The sequence below is a fragment of the Pseudophryne corroboree genome, chromosome 1, assembly GCF_028390025.1.
Source record: "Pseudophryne corroboree isolate aPseCor3 chromosome 1, aPseCor3.hap2, whole genome shotgun sequence".
Lineage (NCBI taxonomy): Eukaryota > Metazoa > Chordata > Amphibia > Anura > Myobatrachidae > Pseudophryne > Pseudophryne corroboree.
This window is the reverse complement of record NC_086444.1, coordinates 316,596,897-316,614,151: the sequence shown is the minus strand read 5'-3', so window position 1 is coordinate 316,614,151 and position 17,255 is coordinate 316,596,897. Positions and strand designations below refer to the sequence as shown.

The following is a 17,255-nucleotide window of genomic DNA, read 5'->3' as shown; positions in this document are numbered from 1 at the left end:
CACCAGTTCCCCTCTCTTATACAGATCTGCAGCATATCTTCTTCTCATACACCATTATGCCCTCATGAAGTATGTAAAGCAGTGGTTCGCAAACTGTGTGCCCGTGGCACCCTGGAGTGGTGGTCCAGGAAAACATTTACATTATTTATGGTCAATGTAACAGGCAAAACCAGTGATGGTGGCTGCCAGTCATAAAATAAGTGGACAAACAGAAGCAAATCTTGTCCCTCACCACACAATTAAACCTAAGGATGACATATAAGCACAATTTACTTTCTAAATTTCTCAATAAGAAACCTTTGGCCTAGGGGTGCCGTGAGAAAAATTCTGATACTCTAGTGCGCCGTGATTCAAAAAAGTTTGAGAACCACTGATGTAAAGGCAGAAACCCCTTTAAGGCAACTTATGAGTAGTGATATCAGTGTATTCAGCAGAAAACTACATCTTGCCGAGGTACAGTATACACCAAAATAACAGTTTCCACAGCAAGAAACATGGACGCTGGCAGATGCATCTTTAGGGTCCAAGGTAGCCAAATAATAAGCAGGTAGTTGACTTTGACCACTGAAGAACAATGCTGAGTTCTGTTGTAAGTATAGTAAATGTGTACAGTATATAGTACTGTTTTTCTATAGCCAGGATATCGGAATGTACTATTCCTCTAGGAGAACTCCAACGTTTGGTGGCCACTGTAGATCCACCAGCCGGATCACATGCACAGAATAATCCACTTTGAATCGGTTTAATTTGCACAACATTTATTTGGCGTCCTGTTACAAGTACATAATCCAGGATGGCAGTAACAATATACTGATGCTTATTTGTAGGGATCTATAGTAAAGACAAGGTTCGATTTGGCCAAAAATGAACCTACTTATAGCGACTTACCTGTAATTTGAGACGATGAGCTTCAATTGGGATAACCTTCAATACAGGAAGCTGCACCACAAGGACTTTGGGTTTACTTTTAATTAAACATGAGTTCTCTATGTCCCAGTCAGCTCCCTCCAAGTATAGGCCAGAAATAAAGCATCCTGCACAGAGACATGAGGAGATGGAACTCACATGCAACAAGTCTTCTATGTTTACAGGTAAATGGCTGCAGTAATGGCAGCTTACACTTTATAAAAGCAAGGGTATACCCAAGCCGATGATTATGTAGGTTATTGAGAAAGTAGTAAAGTTAAAACTTTTATTTTGTGCTGTAAAATATGTTTTCACTTACTTTGATGGGTAAATTTACTAAACATCAATTTTAAATTGATCTGAATCGATGCTGTGTTTCAGGGGTTAAATTGCACATTTGTTGACATTTAAAAATTGATAAATGTGCAGTTTAGCCACTGAAACACAACATCAATTTAAAATCTATAAAAATCGACCTTTAGTAAAGTTACCCCTTATAGGAAAATAGATGCTGAAATTGTATTTAATAATCCTGTAGTTTCAAGGCTTTTTTTTCTGGTATTCAATGTGGTCAGCCAGTGAGGAGGTATGCCAGATGAACACCACACTATCAGGGTTTACATTTGGTTTAATAGAAATAATAGGATTTTAATACCTACCGGTAAATCCTTTTCTCTTAGTCCGTAGAGGAATCTGGGGACTCCGTAAGGACCATGGGGTATAGATGGGATCCGCAGGAGCCATGGGCACACTATAAGACTTTGAATGGGTGTGAACTGGCTCCTCCCTCTATGCCCCTCCTCCAGACCTCAGTTAGAAAACTGTGCCCAGGGAGACGGACATTTCGGGGAAAGAATTTATTGTTTAAACACGGTGAGTGTCATACCAGCTAACACCACGAACATACCGTAGAACGTGGCATTCAATAGAATACCAGCCAACGGCATGAAAAGACACAGCCACATGCTGAGAGAATATGTAACACAACCAGTGTGTCAACAGAACCAATAATAAGACACCGCCTGCCATGGCATGCACAACGTCAGCAACAGCCTGACAGAAAATAACACAACAAGAGTGTAACCAGAACCAATTACTGCAGACACAGTACGCACTGGGACGGGCGCCCAGCATCCTCTACGGACTAAGAGTAAAGGATTTACTGGTAGGTATTAAAATCCTATTTTCTCATACGTCCTAGAGGATGCTGGGGACTCCGTAAGGACCATGGGGTTTATACCAAAGCTCCAGACCGGCGGGAGAGTGCGGACGACTCTGCAGCACCGATTGAGCAACATGAGGTCCCCATCAGCCAGGGTATCAAACTTGTAGAGCTTAGCAAAAGTGTTCGAACCCGACCAAATATCCGCTCAGCAAAGTTAAACCACCGAGACTCCTCGGGCATCTGCCCAAGAAAAGCCCCCCTTCCTAGTAGAATTGGGTCACCACCGAATTCGGTAACGACAATCCAGCCGTAGAACGAGCCCGCCGAATCGGATCACAGATCTAGCGTGTAACCGACTGCAGAGACGCAGGCGCCCCAAACACGCTGGGAGCATACCGGACAAACAGAGCCTCTGTTTCCCTAATCCGAGCCAAATTGGCGACATAAATATTCAAAGCCCTGACTACATCGAGAGACCTTGAATCAGCCAATGCTTAAGTAACCACAGGCATCAAATAGGCTGGTTTCAGCGAAAACACCTAACCCACTTTTGGCAAAACTATTACCCGAGTTCTCAATTTCGCTCTTTCCACCTGAAAGATCAAACGGGCTCCTGTGAGACCCAGCCGCTACTTCCAACACCCGCCTTGCGGACGCCAAGCCAAAAGCATGACCACTCTCCAAGAGAGAATTTTTAACACAACCTTTCATAAAGGTTCCAATCATTGTGACACAAGAAACTCAACACCGCGGCAATGGTCCCACGGTGCTAATGGGGGCACAACTGGAGGTTGGATGTACAGTACTCCTTCCACGAAGGTCCGAACTTCCGGAAAGGTCGCCAATTATTTCTTGAAAGAAAATTTATAAGGCCAAAACCGCACTTGAACGGAGCCTAACCTTAGGCCTGCCTGGAGAAGAACGACCCAGCTGAAGCTTCCGCAGTAACCTTCTTGGATTTACACCAAGACACACATTTTCTCCAAACCCGGTGGTAAGGCTTTGCCGTTACTTCTGTTCTAGCCTGAAGAAAAGTGGAAATGACTTTACTGGTGTCAAAGTCGAAAAATATTGTAATACATATGCCTTGTACTAACCCCATGCACATGCCCGCTGCTCGTGCACTCAGTCTGCCGTGCGTGCACATATCCGCAATTTGAGTAGGATCGCTCCGGCGATCGTGCGCGTGATATGGGTATTTACGGCGGAGTTTGTGAGCGCGTAGAGGGTTATTAGAACATTACATATTTAACCCAAATAGTGTACATTTTAGATATAACTCCCCTACACCACATCAGCGAGTATTAATAGTTTAAACAGTTCCTGGACAAAGAGATTCGCCTTTGCATGATAGGAAGGGTCAGATAAAGGTTGGAAGGTGATGTCTAGTATCCAGCTGTAGGGTATTTTGAGGGTAACATTCCGGTGTTGGTTAGAGAAAGATCGCATGTTCCTGCGTATAGTTATGTGCAAAAGTAGAATATAGATATTAACTGTATTTACTGTATATTATGTATGCGGCGGGAATCCAGAGGATACCACCCACAAGAGCAGTTGGGGAAAGACATCGCCCACCTATTCAAATCCACCTATGACCTCTTCTGTAATGTAAAGACACATCCCTGTGTCCAATGGACAATGAGATTACAGTGACCATTGTATTGTGTATGCATGTTGGGTGTAAAAAGCCCATTGTTGCCTGGCCGGTCAGAAGACTCTGAACGCTATCTGTATGACCAGCGGAGGACCGGCCGGGTTGCGCTTGCGAACATTCTCACGTATGTACATTCTCTGTAGCCATTATTCTGTTTAGATTTATCTTGTTAGCCTGTAGTGTATGATTTGTACTGTTTACCTTTTGGAACAATCCACAGTGGCCTTAGAACCCTGTGGTTTCAACTACAAATCAGTGTTGTGTCTTCACTTTCCTGCTAGGGTTTAAAGCGTATAACATTACCAAACTGTATAAGGTTTTAAAAGTGTATTGATAAGGTGTAACATCATTGCAGTGCTCTGCTGCATATGGTTTAAGGTGTAACATCATTGCAGTGCTTTGCTGCATAAGGTTTAAGGTGTAACATCATTGCAGAGCTTTGCTGCATAAGGTTTAAAGTGTAATCATATCATTGCATTGTATAACTGTATAAGGTTTTAAGGTGTATTAATTGGGTGCAAACGCACTGCGTGTGCTTTGTACCCGCAGTGCGGCGTTTGTACGCTAAGTGCGTACACGGTACGGGACTCTGTGCGCAAATAGCGTACGAAGTACGTAGCGTGAGCTAGCGACCGCAGCAGCTCCATGGTAAAGGTGTGTTTAAAGGTATAGCTTTATGGTTTAAGATAATATCGACATTATCACTGGGAATACCCTTTCTGGCTAGGATATGGCGTTCAACCGCCACGCCGTCAAACGCAGCCGCGGTAAGTCTTGATACACGCCCGGATCTTGCTGTAACAGTTCCTCACGTAGAGGAAGAGGCCAGGGATCTTCTATGAGTAAATCTTGAAGAATTGGATACCAAGCCTTCCATGTTCAGACCGGAACAATGAGGATCACCTGGACCTTTGTTCGTCTTACGTTTATCACCTTCAGAGAGTGAAAACGGAGGGGACACATAGACCGACTGAAAACACCCAAGGTGACCCGAGGACGTCCACTGCTATAGCCTGAGTGTCCCCTGACCTGGAACAATATCCTTGAGATCTCTCGTTGAGGCGAGACGCCAACCTGTCCAATTGAGGTACTCCTCAAAGACTTTTCGCTTCAGTGACGCTTCTCTATGACGACAGCATTTCTCCCGGATAGAGATCACATTTGCAGAGGAATCTATTTCTCCGTCGTTCACATCCGGAACGAAGACTGCTAATATAGGGTTTACCAGTCTTTCCACCCAGCGGAAAACTTTTATAACATCTGCCATCGCCGCTTTGCTCCTTGTTCCGCCCTAGCGGCTTACTTACACCACTGCTGCCAAGTCGTCCGACAGCATTAACACGGGCAGATCACTAAGCCTATGTTCACTGAAAATAGCTCTGAATTCAAGAAAACTTATTGCAGACAAGCTTCCCAACTTGACCTTTTCCTCTGGAAATACTTCCCTTGCAAGGACTGCTCCCCAGTCTCGGAGATCTGCATGCATGTACACCAGGATCTCCACCTGGATTCCGAACCTTCGTCCCTCTAGGAGGTAAGAACTGAGCAGACACCACAGGAGTGATATCCTGGCCATTAGGATTATATTCCGCATGTGCAGGTGAGACCCGGACCACATTTCCAACTGGCCCCGTGAAAACCACTCTGGCGGTTGACCTGCTCACTGAAAAGCCTCTTAGGCCGCACCAACTCTTTCATCAACGGAACATATTGATGGATTGTCACTGCAAATCTGATCCGACTCTGAATCCTCAGACCTCTTTCCACAGGAAAACACAGAACCTCCACCGTTCAGTATCTACTCTGATACCCACCTCCGACATCTGCGTCATTGGGAACAACAGCCATTCCCTGTGTTGAAGAACAGTCAGAGAGAAACAACGATTTGCACTACTTGTTTCTTGACCTCGCCTTAATCAGGAGAGTGTCTCAGTACAGAATAACAATGGCTCTTACTATTGAAAGAAACCCATCATACTGCCAACACTCCGGTGAGATGGCAAAGACAAACCTGGATATCAACTTAGGTAAGCTAAATGCGGAGAAAAACGCATTTAACCCCTTTTCTACCTTTACGTGCTGAAGCACCTTCGTAAGTAGAAACTTAGATTCTAAAAATTAAATTTTTTTATTTTTTTTTGGACAGCAGGACAATGTCCTGAACCTGACGCAACTCTGGTATGGCGTTGCATACTACCTCCCCTTCCAGAGGGGAATCGCTGAGATCTATTCAAAAAATCATTGTGGGGAATCATCTGTAAACCCCAGCATGTCCCCTTTTGGATTCTATGAGTAACTCACAGGTCCAAGTACAGTCTCGGACTGACTGAAGAATAGTAGACGAGTTCCCACCGGAGTGGGCTCCAGCCAGATAGACCCAGCGACATGCGGTGGATGTGGTAGAAACAGACAACAACATCCGCTTCTGCGAACCTAACAAGGCTGCAGAACTCTTACCTTGTCACGTTCCACAATCTGCACCGAAAAGGAAAAAAGAAAGGTATCTAACCGGTTAAAATGAGTTCATCCCACAACCGAATGCGTCACCAACCGTTGTGAGGGAATCTAACTCACGAAGTTAGACTTACCCGCGGTATCTACCTAGATTGACTGAACTGATGCCTCCCCAACAGCGGACACCGTCCCAGGGAAACACTACAGTATCTCTCGGATTCAGCCTCAGCATTTCTTCTGCAGTCGTACGGCAACCTGCTGCCAGGTTATAGAGAAGGATCAACATAAGACACATCCCCTCTCTCTATAGTGTAATTCTATCGGATGCCTTTCCGAATACAAACACTCCCCCCATGTGCAGGTAATGTAAATAACTCCAAAGTAAATAATAAAATATCACTTAGCTTCCTGTGTACGATCCTTTGCGACAGGGCCCTGTGTCGACCAGAAGTTGACTTTCACAGTATTCTATCCGCAGCGGGAAAAGAATAAACGTTCGGACTTCTTTCAGAGACCAACTCGTCCCGGCCGACCTAGAGCTTTACCAACAGAGTGACCAGCACATGAGAAGGAATACTATTATTTCAGCATCCATTAAAAATGCAATATGAATATACATAATGTAATACACAACTACACACATATCCTAAATATGTATATATATATATATATATATATATATATATATATATATATACACACACATACATATAAGCGGGTTATCCGGAACCAACGGGTCCCTAGTGACATTAATGTGTTCTGAATGTGTATGACCATGTACTGAATGCCCCAGTTGTGGATCTACCAGGAAACATTATGGTCGACAGAAAACCTAGTATTCGTTGACAGCAGGGAGTAGTAATCATGCAAAATAACATTCTTGTAACTCCGAGGGGACTGAAGGAAGATACATAAATAAGTTCAATAACACTCCCCTACATGTACTACCATGTCTGTGCTTGAGCTACAGGCCCATGGAACCGTACCATACATATACATATAAACATATATACAGGTATAAGGTAGTTACAGCTTGTTAATTAACACCCAGTAATAACAGTTGGTGCCGACAGAGTCACCCACATACTACTGTGTCTCCCATACAGTGTTTACTTCTGACAAGTATACAACTACCGACCTGCTGACACTGCATCTACAGAATCAAGTACCAACAGCAGTCGGCGATGTCGACTGTGATCCGCATAAATGACAGAGCACTCACTCCTGTCGACATATGTCGACTAAAGTTATAGTGGGTATCCGACAGGGAACACACAGATATATATATATATATATATTCATAACCCACAGAATACAAGGCCATTTGTCTAAAATAGTGCTGTATTGCACTAAATAGCACTAAACATTGTGCCCCCTCATGCTTTTGGCGGGGACCAGTAGAAAATGGCGCTGTAACCTGAAGTGAGGGCTAAGCCCCGTCCCCTCTCGGCGCGCTCCAGCCCGCAAAAAACATAGCTTCATGTATGCTATCGGGGGTCCCTATACAGTGTTTAGATACTGTATAGATGTACTGTCACCCCCAAAGAGTTATATATGCATATTGCTGCCCAGGGCGCTCCCTCCCTAGCACCCTGCACCCTTGTAAAAACCATTGGCGTGTGGGAGCAATGGCCCGCAGCGTGACCGCTGCGATATCTGGCGGGGGTATCGTAAACGGTGCCCAGGCACCGACTCTGCACTTATGCCAGCGATATTTTAAACTTCCAGTAACTTGCTGCCCGGGGCGCCCCCCCCCCCCCGCCCTGCACCCTGTGAGTGCCGTTGGTGTGTGGGAGCATGGAGCGCAGCGCGACCGCTGCACTGTACCTCCGTTACTGAAGTCTTCTGCCGTCACTGAAGTCTTCTGTTCTTCACATACTCACCCGGCTTCTTTCTTCTTGCTTCTGTGAGGGGGTTGACGGCGCGGCTCCGGGAACAAGCAGCTAGGCGCACCAAGTGATCGAACCCTCTGGAGCTTATGGTGTCCAGTAGCCTAAGAAGCAGAGCCCTTGAACTAAGAAGAAGTAGGTCTGACTTCTCTCCCCTCACTCCCACGATGCAGGGAGCCTGTAGCCAGCAGGTCTGCCTGAAAATAAAAAACCTAACATAAAGTCTTTTAAAGAAACTCTGTAGAGCTCCCCTAGTGTGTGTCCAGTCACTCCTGGGCACAAAGTCTAACTGAGGTCTGGAGGAGGGGCATAGAGGGAGGAGCCAGTTCACACCCATTCAAAGTCTTATAGTGTGCCCATGTCTCCTGCGGATCCTGTCTATACCTCATGGTCCTTACGGAGTCCCCAGCATCCTCTAGGACGTATGAGAAAATAAGATTTTACTTACCGATAAATCTATTTCTCGTAGTCCGTAGTGGATGCTGGGGACTCCGTCAGGACCATGGGGAATAGCGGCTCCGCAGGAGACAGGGCACAAAAGCAAGCTTTTAGGATCACATGGTGTGTACTGGCTCCTCCCCCTATGACCCTCCTCCAAGCCTCAGGTACTGTGCCTGGACGAGCGTACACAATAAGGAAGGATCTTGAATCCCGGGTAAGACCCAAACCAGCCACACCAATCACACCGTACAACTTGTGATCTGAACCCAGTTAACAGTATGATAACAATGAAGTAGCCTCTAAAAAAGATGGCTCACAACAATAATAACCCGATTTTTGTAACAATAACTATGTACAAGTAATGCAGACAATCCGCACTTGGGATGGGCGCCCAGCATCCACTACGGACTACGAGAAATAGATTTATCGGTAAGTAAAATCTTATTTTCTCTAACGTCCTAGTGGATGCTGGGGACTCCGTCAGGACCATGGGGATTATACCAAAGCTCCCAAACGGGCGGGAGAGTGCGGGTGACTCTGCAGCACCGAATGAGAGAACTCCAGGTCCTCCTCAGCCAGGGTATCAAATTTGTAGAATTTTACAAACGTGTTCCCCCCTGACCACGTAGCTGCTCGGCAAAATTTTAAAGCCGAGACCCCCTCGGGCATCCGCCCAAGATGAGCCCACCTTCCTTGTGGAATGGGCATTGACAGATTTTGGCTGTGGCAGGCCTGCCACAGACTGTGCAAGCTGAATTGTACTACAAATCCAACGAGCAATAGTCTGCTTAGAAGCAGGAGCACCCATCTTTTGGGGTGCATACAATATAAACAGCAAGTCAGACTTTCTGACTCCAGCCGTCCTGGAAATATATATATATATATATATATATATATATTTTTAGGGCCCCGACAACGTCTAGCAACTTGGAGTCCTCCAAGTCCCTAGTAGCCGCAGGCACCACAATATGTTGTTTCAGGCGAAACGCTGACACCACCTTAGGAAGAAACTGGGGACGAGTCCGCAGTTCTGCCCTGTCCGAATGGAAAAACAAATATGAGCTTTTTTTTTTTTTTTTTTTTTTTTTTTTTAAGACAAAGCCCCCAATTCTGACAATCGCCTGGCCGAGGCCAGGGCCACAACATGGTCCCTTTCCATGTGAGATATTTCAAATCCACAGATTTGATCGGTTCAAACCAATATGATTTGAGGAATCCCAACACTACGTTGAGATCCCACGGTGCCACTGGAGGCACACAAGGGGCTGTATATGCAATACTCCCTTGACAAACGTCTGGACTTCAGGAACTGAAGCCAATTTTTTCTGGAAGAAAATCTACAGGGCCGAAACTTGAACCTTAATGGACCCCAATTTGAGGCTCATAGACACTCCTGTTTTCAGGAAGTGCAGAAATCGACCTAGTTGAAATTTTTTCGTGGGGCCTTCCTGGCCTCACCCACGCAACATATTTTCACCACATGTGGTGATAACGTTGTGCGGTCACCTCCTTCCTGGCTTTGACCAGGGTAGGTATGACCTCTTCCGGAATGCCTTTTCCCTTAGGATCCGGTGTTCAACCGCCATGCCGTCAAACGCAGTCGCGGTAAGTCTTGGAACAGACAAGGTCCCTGCTGGAGCAGGTCCTTTCTTAGAGGCAGATGCCACGGTTCCTCTTGGAACAGACATGGTTCTTGCTGAAAGCAAATCCCATCTTAGCTCCCGAGGCCATTAGTCCTCTGTGAGCATCTCTTGAAGTTCCGGGTACCAAGTCCCTCTTGGCCAATCCGGAGCCACGAGTATAGTTCTTACTCCTCTACGTCTTATAATTCTCAATACCTTGGTTATGAGAAGCAGAAGAGGGAACACATACACCGACTGTTACACCCACGGTGTTACCAGGACGTCCACAGCTATCGCCTGAAGGTCTCGTGACCTGGCGCAATACCTGTCCCGTTTTTTGTTCGGGCGGGACGCCATCATTTCCACCTTTGGTCTTTCCCAACGGTTCACAATCATGCGGAAAACTTCCCGATGAAGTTCCCACTCTCCCGGGTGGAGGTCGTGCCTGCTGAGGAAGTCTGCTTCCCAGTCGTCCACTCCCGGAATGAACACTGCTGACAGTGCTATCACATGATTTTCCGTCTAGCGAAAAATCCTTGCAGTTTTGACCACTGCCCTCCTGCTTCTTGTGCCGCCCTATCTGTTTACGTGGGCGACTGCCGTGATGTTATCCCACTGGATCAATACCGGCTGACCTTGAAGCAGAGGCCTTGCTAAGCTTATAGCATTACAAATTTGCTCTTAGCTCCAGTATATTTATGTGGAGAGAATTCTCCAGACTTGATCACACTCCCTGGAAATTTTTTCCCTGTGTGACTGCTCCCCAGCCTCTCAGGCTGGCCTCCGTGGTTACCAGCATCCAATCCTGAATGCCGAATCTGCGGCCCTCTAGAAGATGAGCACTCTGTAATCACCACAGGAGAGACACCCTTGTCCTTGGATATAGGGTTATCCGCTGATGCATCTGAAGATGCGATCCGGACCATTTGTCCAGCAGATCCCACTGAAGAGTTCTTGCGTGAAATCTGCCGAATGGAAGCGCTTCGTAATAAGCCACCATTTTTTACCAGGACTCTTGTGCAATGATGCACTGACACTTTTCCTGGTTTTAGGAGGATCCCGATTAGCTCGGATAACTCCCTGGCTTTCTCCTCTGGGAGAAACACCCTTTTCCTGGACTGTGTCCAGAATCATCCCTAGGACCAGCAGACGTGTCGTCGGAACAACTGCGGTTTTGGAATATTTAGAATCCACCCGTGCTGTCGTAGAACTACTTGAGATAGTGCTACTCCGACCTCCAACTGTTCTCTGGACCTTGTTCTTATCAGGAGGTCGTCCATTTTCTTTGAAGACGAATCCTCATTTCGGTCATTACCTTGGTAAAGACCCGGGGTGCCTTGGACACTCCAACGGCATCGTCTGAAACTGATAGTGACAGTTCTGTACCACGAACCTGAGGTACCCTTGGTGAGAAAAGCAAATTTTGGGACATGGAGGTAAGCATCCCTGATGTCCCGGGACACCATATAGTCCCCTTGTTCCCAGTTCGCTATCACTGCTCTGAGTGACTCCATCTGGATTTGAACCCTTGTAAGTGTTCAAATTTTTCAGATTTAGAATCGGTCTCACCTAGCCTTCTGGCTTCAGTACCACCCTATAGTGTGGAACAATACCCCTTTCCTTGTTGTAGGAGGGGTAATTTTATTATCACCTGCTGGGAATACAGCTTGTGAATTGTTTTCAATACTGCCTCCCTGTCGGAGGGGGACATTGGTACAGCAGACTACAGGAACTTGCGAGGGGGGAAACGCCTCGACATTCCAATCTGTGCCCCTTTGATACTACTTGTAGGATCCAGGGGTCCTGTACGGTCCCAGCGTCATGCTGAGGACTTAGTAGAAGCGGTGGAGGGCTTCTGTTACTGGGAATGGACTGCCTGCTGCAGTCTTCTTCCCTTTCCTCTATCCCTGGGCAGATATCTTATAGGGACGAAAAGACTGAGGCTGAAAAGACGGTGTCTTTTTCTGCAGAGATGTGACTTAGGGTAAAAAACGGTGGATCTTCCAGCAGTTGCCGTGGCCACCAGGTCCCATGGACCGACCCCAAATAACTCCTCCCCTTTTATACGGCAATACATCTTTGTGCCGTTTGGAATCTGCATCCCCTGACCACTGTCGTGTCCATAAACATCTTCTTGCAGATATGGACATCGCATTTACTCTTGATGCCAGAGTGCAAATATCCCTCTGCGCATCTCGTATATATAGAAATGCATCCTTTAAATGCTCTATAGTCAATAAAATACTGTCCCTGTCAAGGGTATCAATATTTTTAGTCAGGGAATCCGACCAAGCCACCTCAGCTCTGCACATCCAGGCTGAGGCGATCGCTGGTCACAGTATAACACCAGCATGTGTGTGTATACTTTTTTGGATATTTTTCTGATAAGCATGTGAGCGCCTTATCCACCCTGAGGGGTGTTTCCCAATGCGCCTTAACTTCTGGCGGGAAAGGGTATACCGCCAATAATTTTCTATCGGGGGAAACCCACGCATCATCACACACTTCATTTAATTTATCTGATTCAGGAAAAACTACAGGTAGTTTTTTCACCTCACACATAATACCCTTCTTTGTGGTACTTGGAGTATCAGAAATATGTAACACCTCCTTCATTGCCCTTAACGTGTGGCCCTAAAGGAAAATACGTTTGTTTCTTCACCGTCGACACTGAAATCAGTGTCCGTGTCTGGGTCTATGTCGACCGACTGAGGTAAATGGGCGTTTTTACAAGCCCCTGACGGTGTCTGAGACGCCTGGACCGGTACTAATTTGTTCGCCGGCCGTCTCATGTCGTCAACCCACTTGCAGCGTGTTGACCTTATCACGTAATTCCATAAGTAAGCCATCCATTCCGGTGTCGACTCCCTAGAGAGTGACATCACCATTACAGGCAATTTGCTCCGCCTCCTCACCAACATTTTCCTCATACATGTCGACACACACGTACCGACATACAGCACACACATAGGGAATGCTCTGATAGAGGACAGGACCCACTAGCCCTTTGGGGAGACAGAGGGAGAGTTTGCCAGCACACACCAAAATGCTATAATTATACAGGGACAACCCTTATATAAGTGTTCCTCCCATATAGCATTTAATATATATGTATATCGCCAAATCAGTGCCCCCCCTCTCTGTTTTAACCCTGTTTCTGTAGTGCAGTGCAGGGGAGAGCCTGGGAGCCTTCCCCTCAGCCTTTCTGTGAGGGAAAATGGCGCTGTGTGCTGAGGAGAATAGGCCCCGCCCCCTTTTCGGCGGGCTTCTTCTCCGGAGATTGTGAAGTCTGGCAGGGGTTAAATACATCCATATAGCCTCAAGGGCTATATGTGATGTATTTTTCGCCATACAGGTATTCTACATTGCTGCCAGGGCGCCCCCCCCCCGCGCCCTGCACCCTCCGTGATCGCTGTGGGAAGTGTGCTGACAGACAATGGCGCACAGCTGCAGTGCTGTGCGCTACCTGAGGAAGACTGAAAAGTCTTCTGCCGCCTGGTTCCGGACCTCTTCAATCTTCAGCATCTGCAAGGGGGTCGGCGGCGCGGCGGCGGGACGAACCCCAGGGCGAGACCTGTGTTCCGACTCCCTCTGAAGCTAATGGTGTCCAGTAGCCTAAGAATCCAATCCATCCTGCACGCAGGTGAGTTGAAATTCTCTCCCCTAAGTCCCTCGATGCAGTGAGCCTGTTGCCAGCAGGACTCACTGAAAATAAAGAACCTAAAAACTTTTTCTAAGCAACTCTTTAAGAGAGCCACCTAGATTGCACCCTTCTCGGACGGGCACAAAAACCTAACTGAGGCTTGGAGGAGGGTCATAGGGGGAGGAGCCAGTACACACCATGTGATCCTAAAAGCTTGCTTTTGTGCCCTGTCTCCTGCGGAGCCGCTATTCCCCATGGTCCTGACGGAGTCCCCAGCATCCACTAGGACGTTAGAGAAACATATGTTATTATTGAAGGGCATTTATATAATGAGTCTAACTTGTCCTTTGTACCAAAGTATTTGAAGGGCAGCTATTGTCTACACACATCTGCCTCTGTTGTGTGCAGGTGACAGCTGCACTAAGGGATATGACTGGGTGCAAGGGCGTAGCTACCATAGGTGCAGGCACTGCAGTTGCTATGGGGCCCAGAGCTGAGAGGGGTCCACCTTCCCTGTCAAAGTTACAGGTGTTCTATACATTTTTCGCCACTGGGTGGTACATAGGGGTCCTTTCAAACTTTTTCCTTGAGACCTGCAATATATCTAGGTATGCCCCTGGACCTGCTCATTGTAGTGTGGTATAAAATGAACTGGAGGGCATTTTAATGTTATATATTATGAACCAGGGCACTGTAATGAGGCACAATATGAACGGGAAGCACTATATATCATAATGTGAATTGGGGGTACTGTGCGGAATAATGTGTACTGGCAGCTCTGAAATGTGATATAGGGTGAACTACTACGATTTATAAAAGAAACTAGGGCACTACTATGGGGAATAAGATTAAATAAGGCTCTACTATGGGTTAGAAAAAGAACTAGGGCATTAAAATAGGGCATAAAATTAACAACTGCTGCAGAGAAGTGTCTCTCTAGAAGCATTGGGACAGGGGCCCCTTCAAAATGTTGCTATGGGGCCCACAAAGTTCTGGCTACACCCCTGACTGGGTGCAGGATATAAAGTTATATTCTTCACTGTAACTCCTATGTCTCTACACAATGTAGATGTCATACACACAGCAATACTTTTACTTGAACACGCATGACTAATGCTCCTGTAAAAAAATGAACACATTAAAACTACATACCCTGTCCAGGCCTCTCTGTGACTTCATCAGCTGTACGAAACTTTGTAACCTGAGTGTACAGGGTGGAACGGTCAAGTGGCCATCCATTCTTTCTGCAAGTGGCCTGAACAAGAGCAGTCAGGTAGGACTCTGGGATATGTAGCCCTGACAGCCACATGACGTTTGGCTCACTGTCATTCACCTAAAACAATAAAAGTAACCAAAAATTCAGTACACAGCTACAGACACAACGCATTTCTACATTTGCTCCACATCATTAACTCATTGTGTATATGAGAGCACCTGATGACACAAATTACAGACGTTTGAACCATTGCAGTCCTAACGTCACCTTTCTCAATCTCCTAACACCAGAACTGCACCCAGACAGATGTGCCCTATTGCGGACTCTGTGTGCTTCCGCACTGTATGCGGATGCACACAGAGCATGTAGGACGGCACAGTAATTAGTATTGTTGCCTTATCAATGGGACTATGGCTAATGGACTCAAATATTCTCTGTAAGTCATTGCATAATATGTTGGTACAATATGCATAAAGGATAATAATATAATAACAGAAATACTGAAGCCACAATTTTTTTATTTCAAAAAGTAGCAAGAGTAATTATTCACACCTAAGGTCCAGGGGGGTCATTCCGACCTGATCGCACGCTGCCGCTTTTCGCAGCGCAGCGATCAGGTCACTACTGCGCATGCATATGCACCGCAATGCGCAGGCGCGTCGTATGGGTACAAAGCGGATTGTTGCTGGGCGATGGATTTAACGAATAATCCATTCGCATAGCCGATCGCAAGAAGATTGACAGGAAGAGGGCGTTTATGGGTGTCAACTGACTGTTTTCAGGGAGTGGTTGGAAAAACGCAGGCGTGTAGCGTTTGTAGGGCGGGTGTCTGACGTAAATTCCGGAACCGGACAGGCTGAAGTGATCGCAGCAGCTGAGTAAGTTCAGACCTACTCAGAAACTGCACAAACTGTTTTTGTACTGCTCGGCTGCACATGCATTCGCACAGCTAAAATACACTCCCCTGTGGGTGGCGACTATGCGTTTGCACGGCTGCAAAAAGTAGGTAGCGAGCGATCAACTCGGAATGACCCCCTAGATTCAATGAGCTGCTACAAGCTTCCAGAGGCTTCATGGGGTGTATTAGACCCGATTTCTGCTCGCAGCCTATGAACATGTAAGCAGAAATCAGCATACCATAATGCTGCAGCGACAGGTGCTCATCTATGAATCTGGCCCTAAGACTTCATTGAAAAAAATTCACAGATCGCAAAAAGTATAAGATAAGTCTTATATCTTACCCAAAACACAAAAATATGAAGCGCCTGCGTCTGTATTAGACAAAATTAAAAAACTATTAAGTAACCACCAGAACACACGTTCGCTTCACTCGGGGGGCTGTATACACCCCTACAGTAAAGCAATAGTTAAACATACAGGAAGAGAGAAGCGCTCATGGGTTCATAATTGACACCTAATAAGTGTATTCAGAGCCGGTAAATGGATTAAAAATATATTTAATAAAAATGACACCAATAAATATATCAAAAACAATTAATTAGTTGCACCCAATATGATATGATAATTCCTAGCTGGCCAGCAGTTTACATTGGCAATAATTGCTATTAAAACTTCCCTCAATAAGGAATCAGTGCACTGAAAGAACTGTGCTGTTGTACTCTCAGCGTGTGGTAACTTTATATCAGTCAATGATGGTAACTGTTGCACGCTGAGATTATAAAGGTGTAACGGCTAATGGCAGCGTTTACAAAGTGTCCGATTACCTCCCTTGTAGATATAGCGGTGTGGTCCTGCCCCAGTAACCGAGCGTCCTCGGATGTTTAGAATTGTCCACGGGGGTTGCCTTTCATATCACCGGCTGTGACTACAGGTTGCTCCACGGGAGGAAAATATTAAACGGACTTGTAGTGCTGACGCTTGTTTAAGCAGGGATACTTCTGCTCGTGGCGGGATGGACAGATGGCAATGTCCCGTAGCGGCTCCCGCTCTGCTATGCCGTGCACCTCTATGTTAGCCAGAAATACTGCTGCAGCTGCACAAAGTGGGCGGAGACTGACGTGTTTCGTCACGGAATCACGTGACTTTTTCAAAGTAATACCTCCTCACCCAAAAGGAGTTACTTTTAAAGGGCATTAATTAGTACCTACAGCTGTGAGGCTCAAAGATGTTTCTATTTAAACAAGTATACCAAATTACCCAACATTTTACCGGCTCTGTATAAGGATCTTTCAAATGTTATATAATCTCTCTAACTTAAGCCATCTAGAATGTATTTTCTAGATAGAGTTAATATATATAAAAAAA

The 17,255-nt window shown here is 46.1% G+C and overlaps 1 protein-coding gene across 2 annotated transcripts in view; it reads right to left on the bottom strand.

The window, feature by feature from the left end:
- Window positions 1-17,255, bottom strand: part of DNAH10 (dynein axonemal heavy chain 10) — a 712,041-nt gene that overhangs the window by 497 nt on the left and 694,289 nt on the right. For both annotated transcript variants that reach the window (XM_063964569.1, XM_063964570.1), the window contains 2 exons: window positions 14,927-15,107; window positions 889-1,034 (listed from right to left, as the gene is read on the bottom strand). In XM_063964569.1, the coding sequence (XP_063820639.1) occupies window positions 889-1,034; window positions 14,927-15,107 (327 nt within the window). The remainder of the gene's footprint in view (window positions 1-888; window positions 1,035-14,926; window positions 15,108-17,255) is intronic.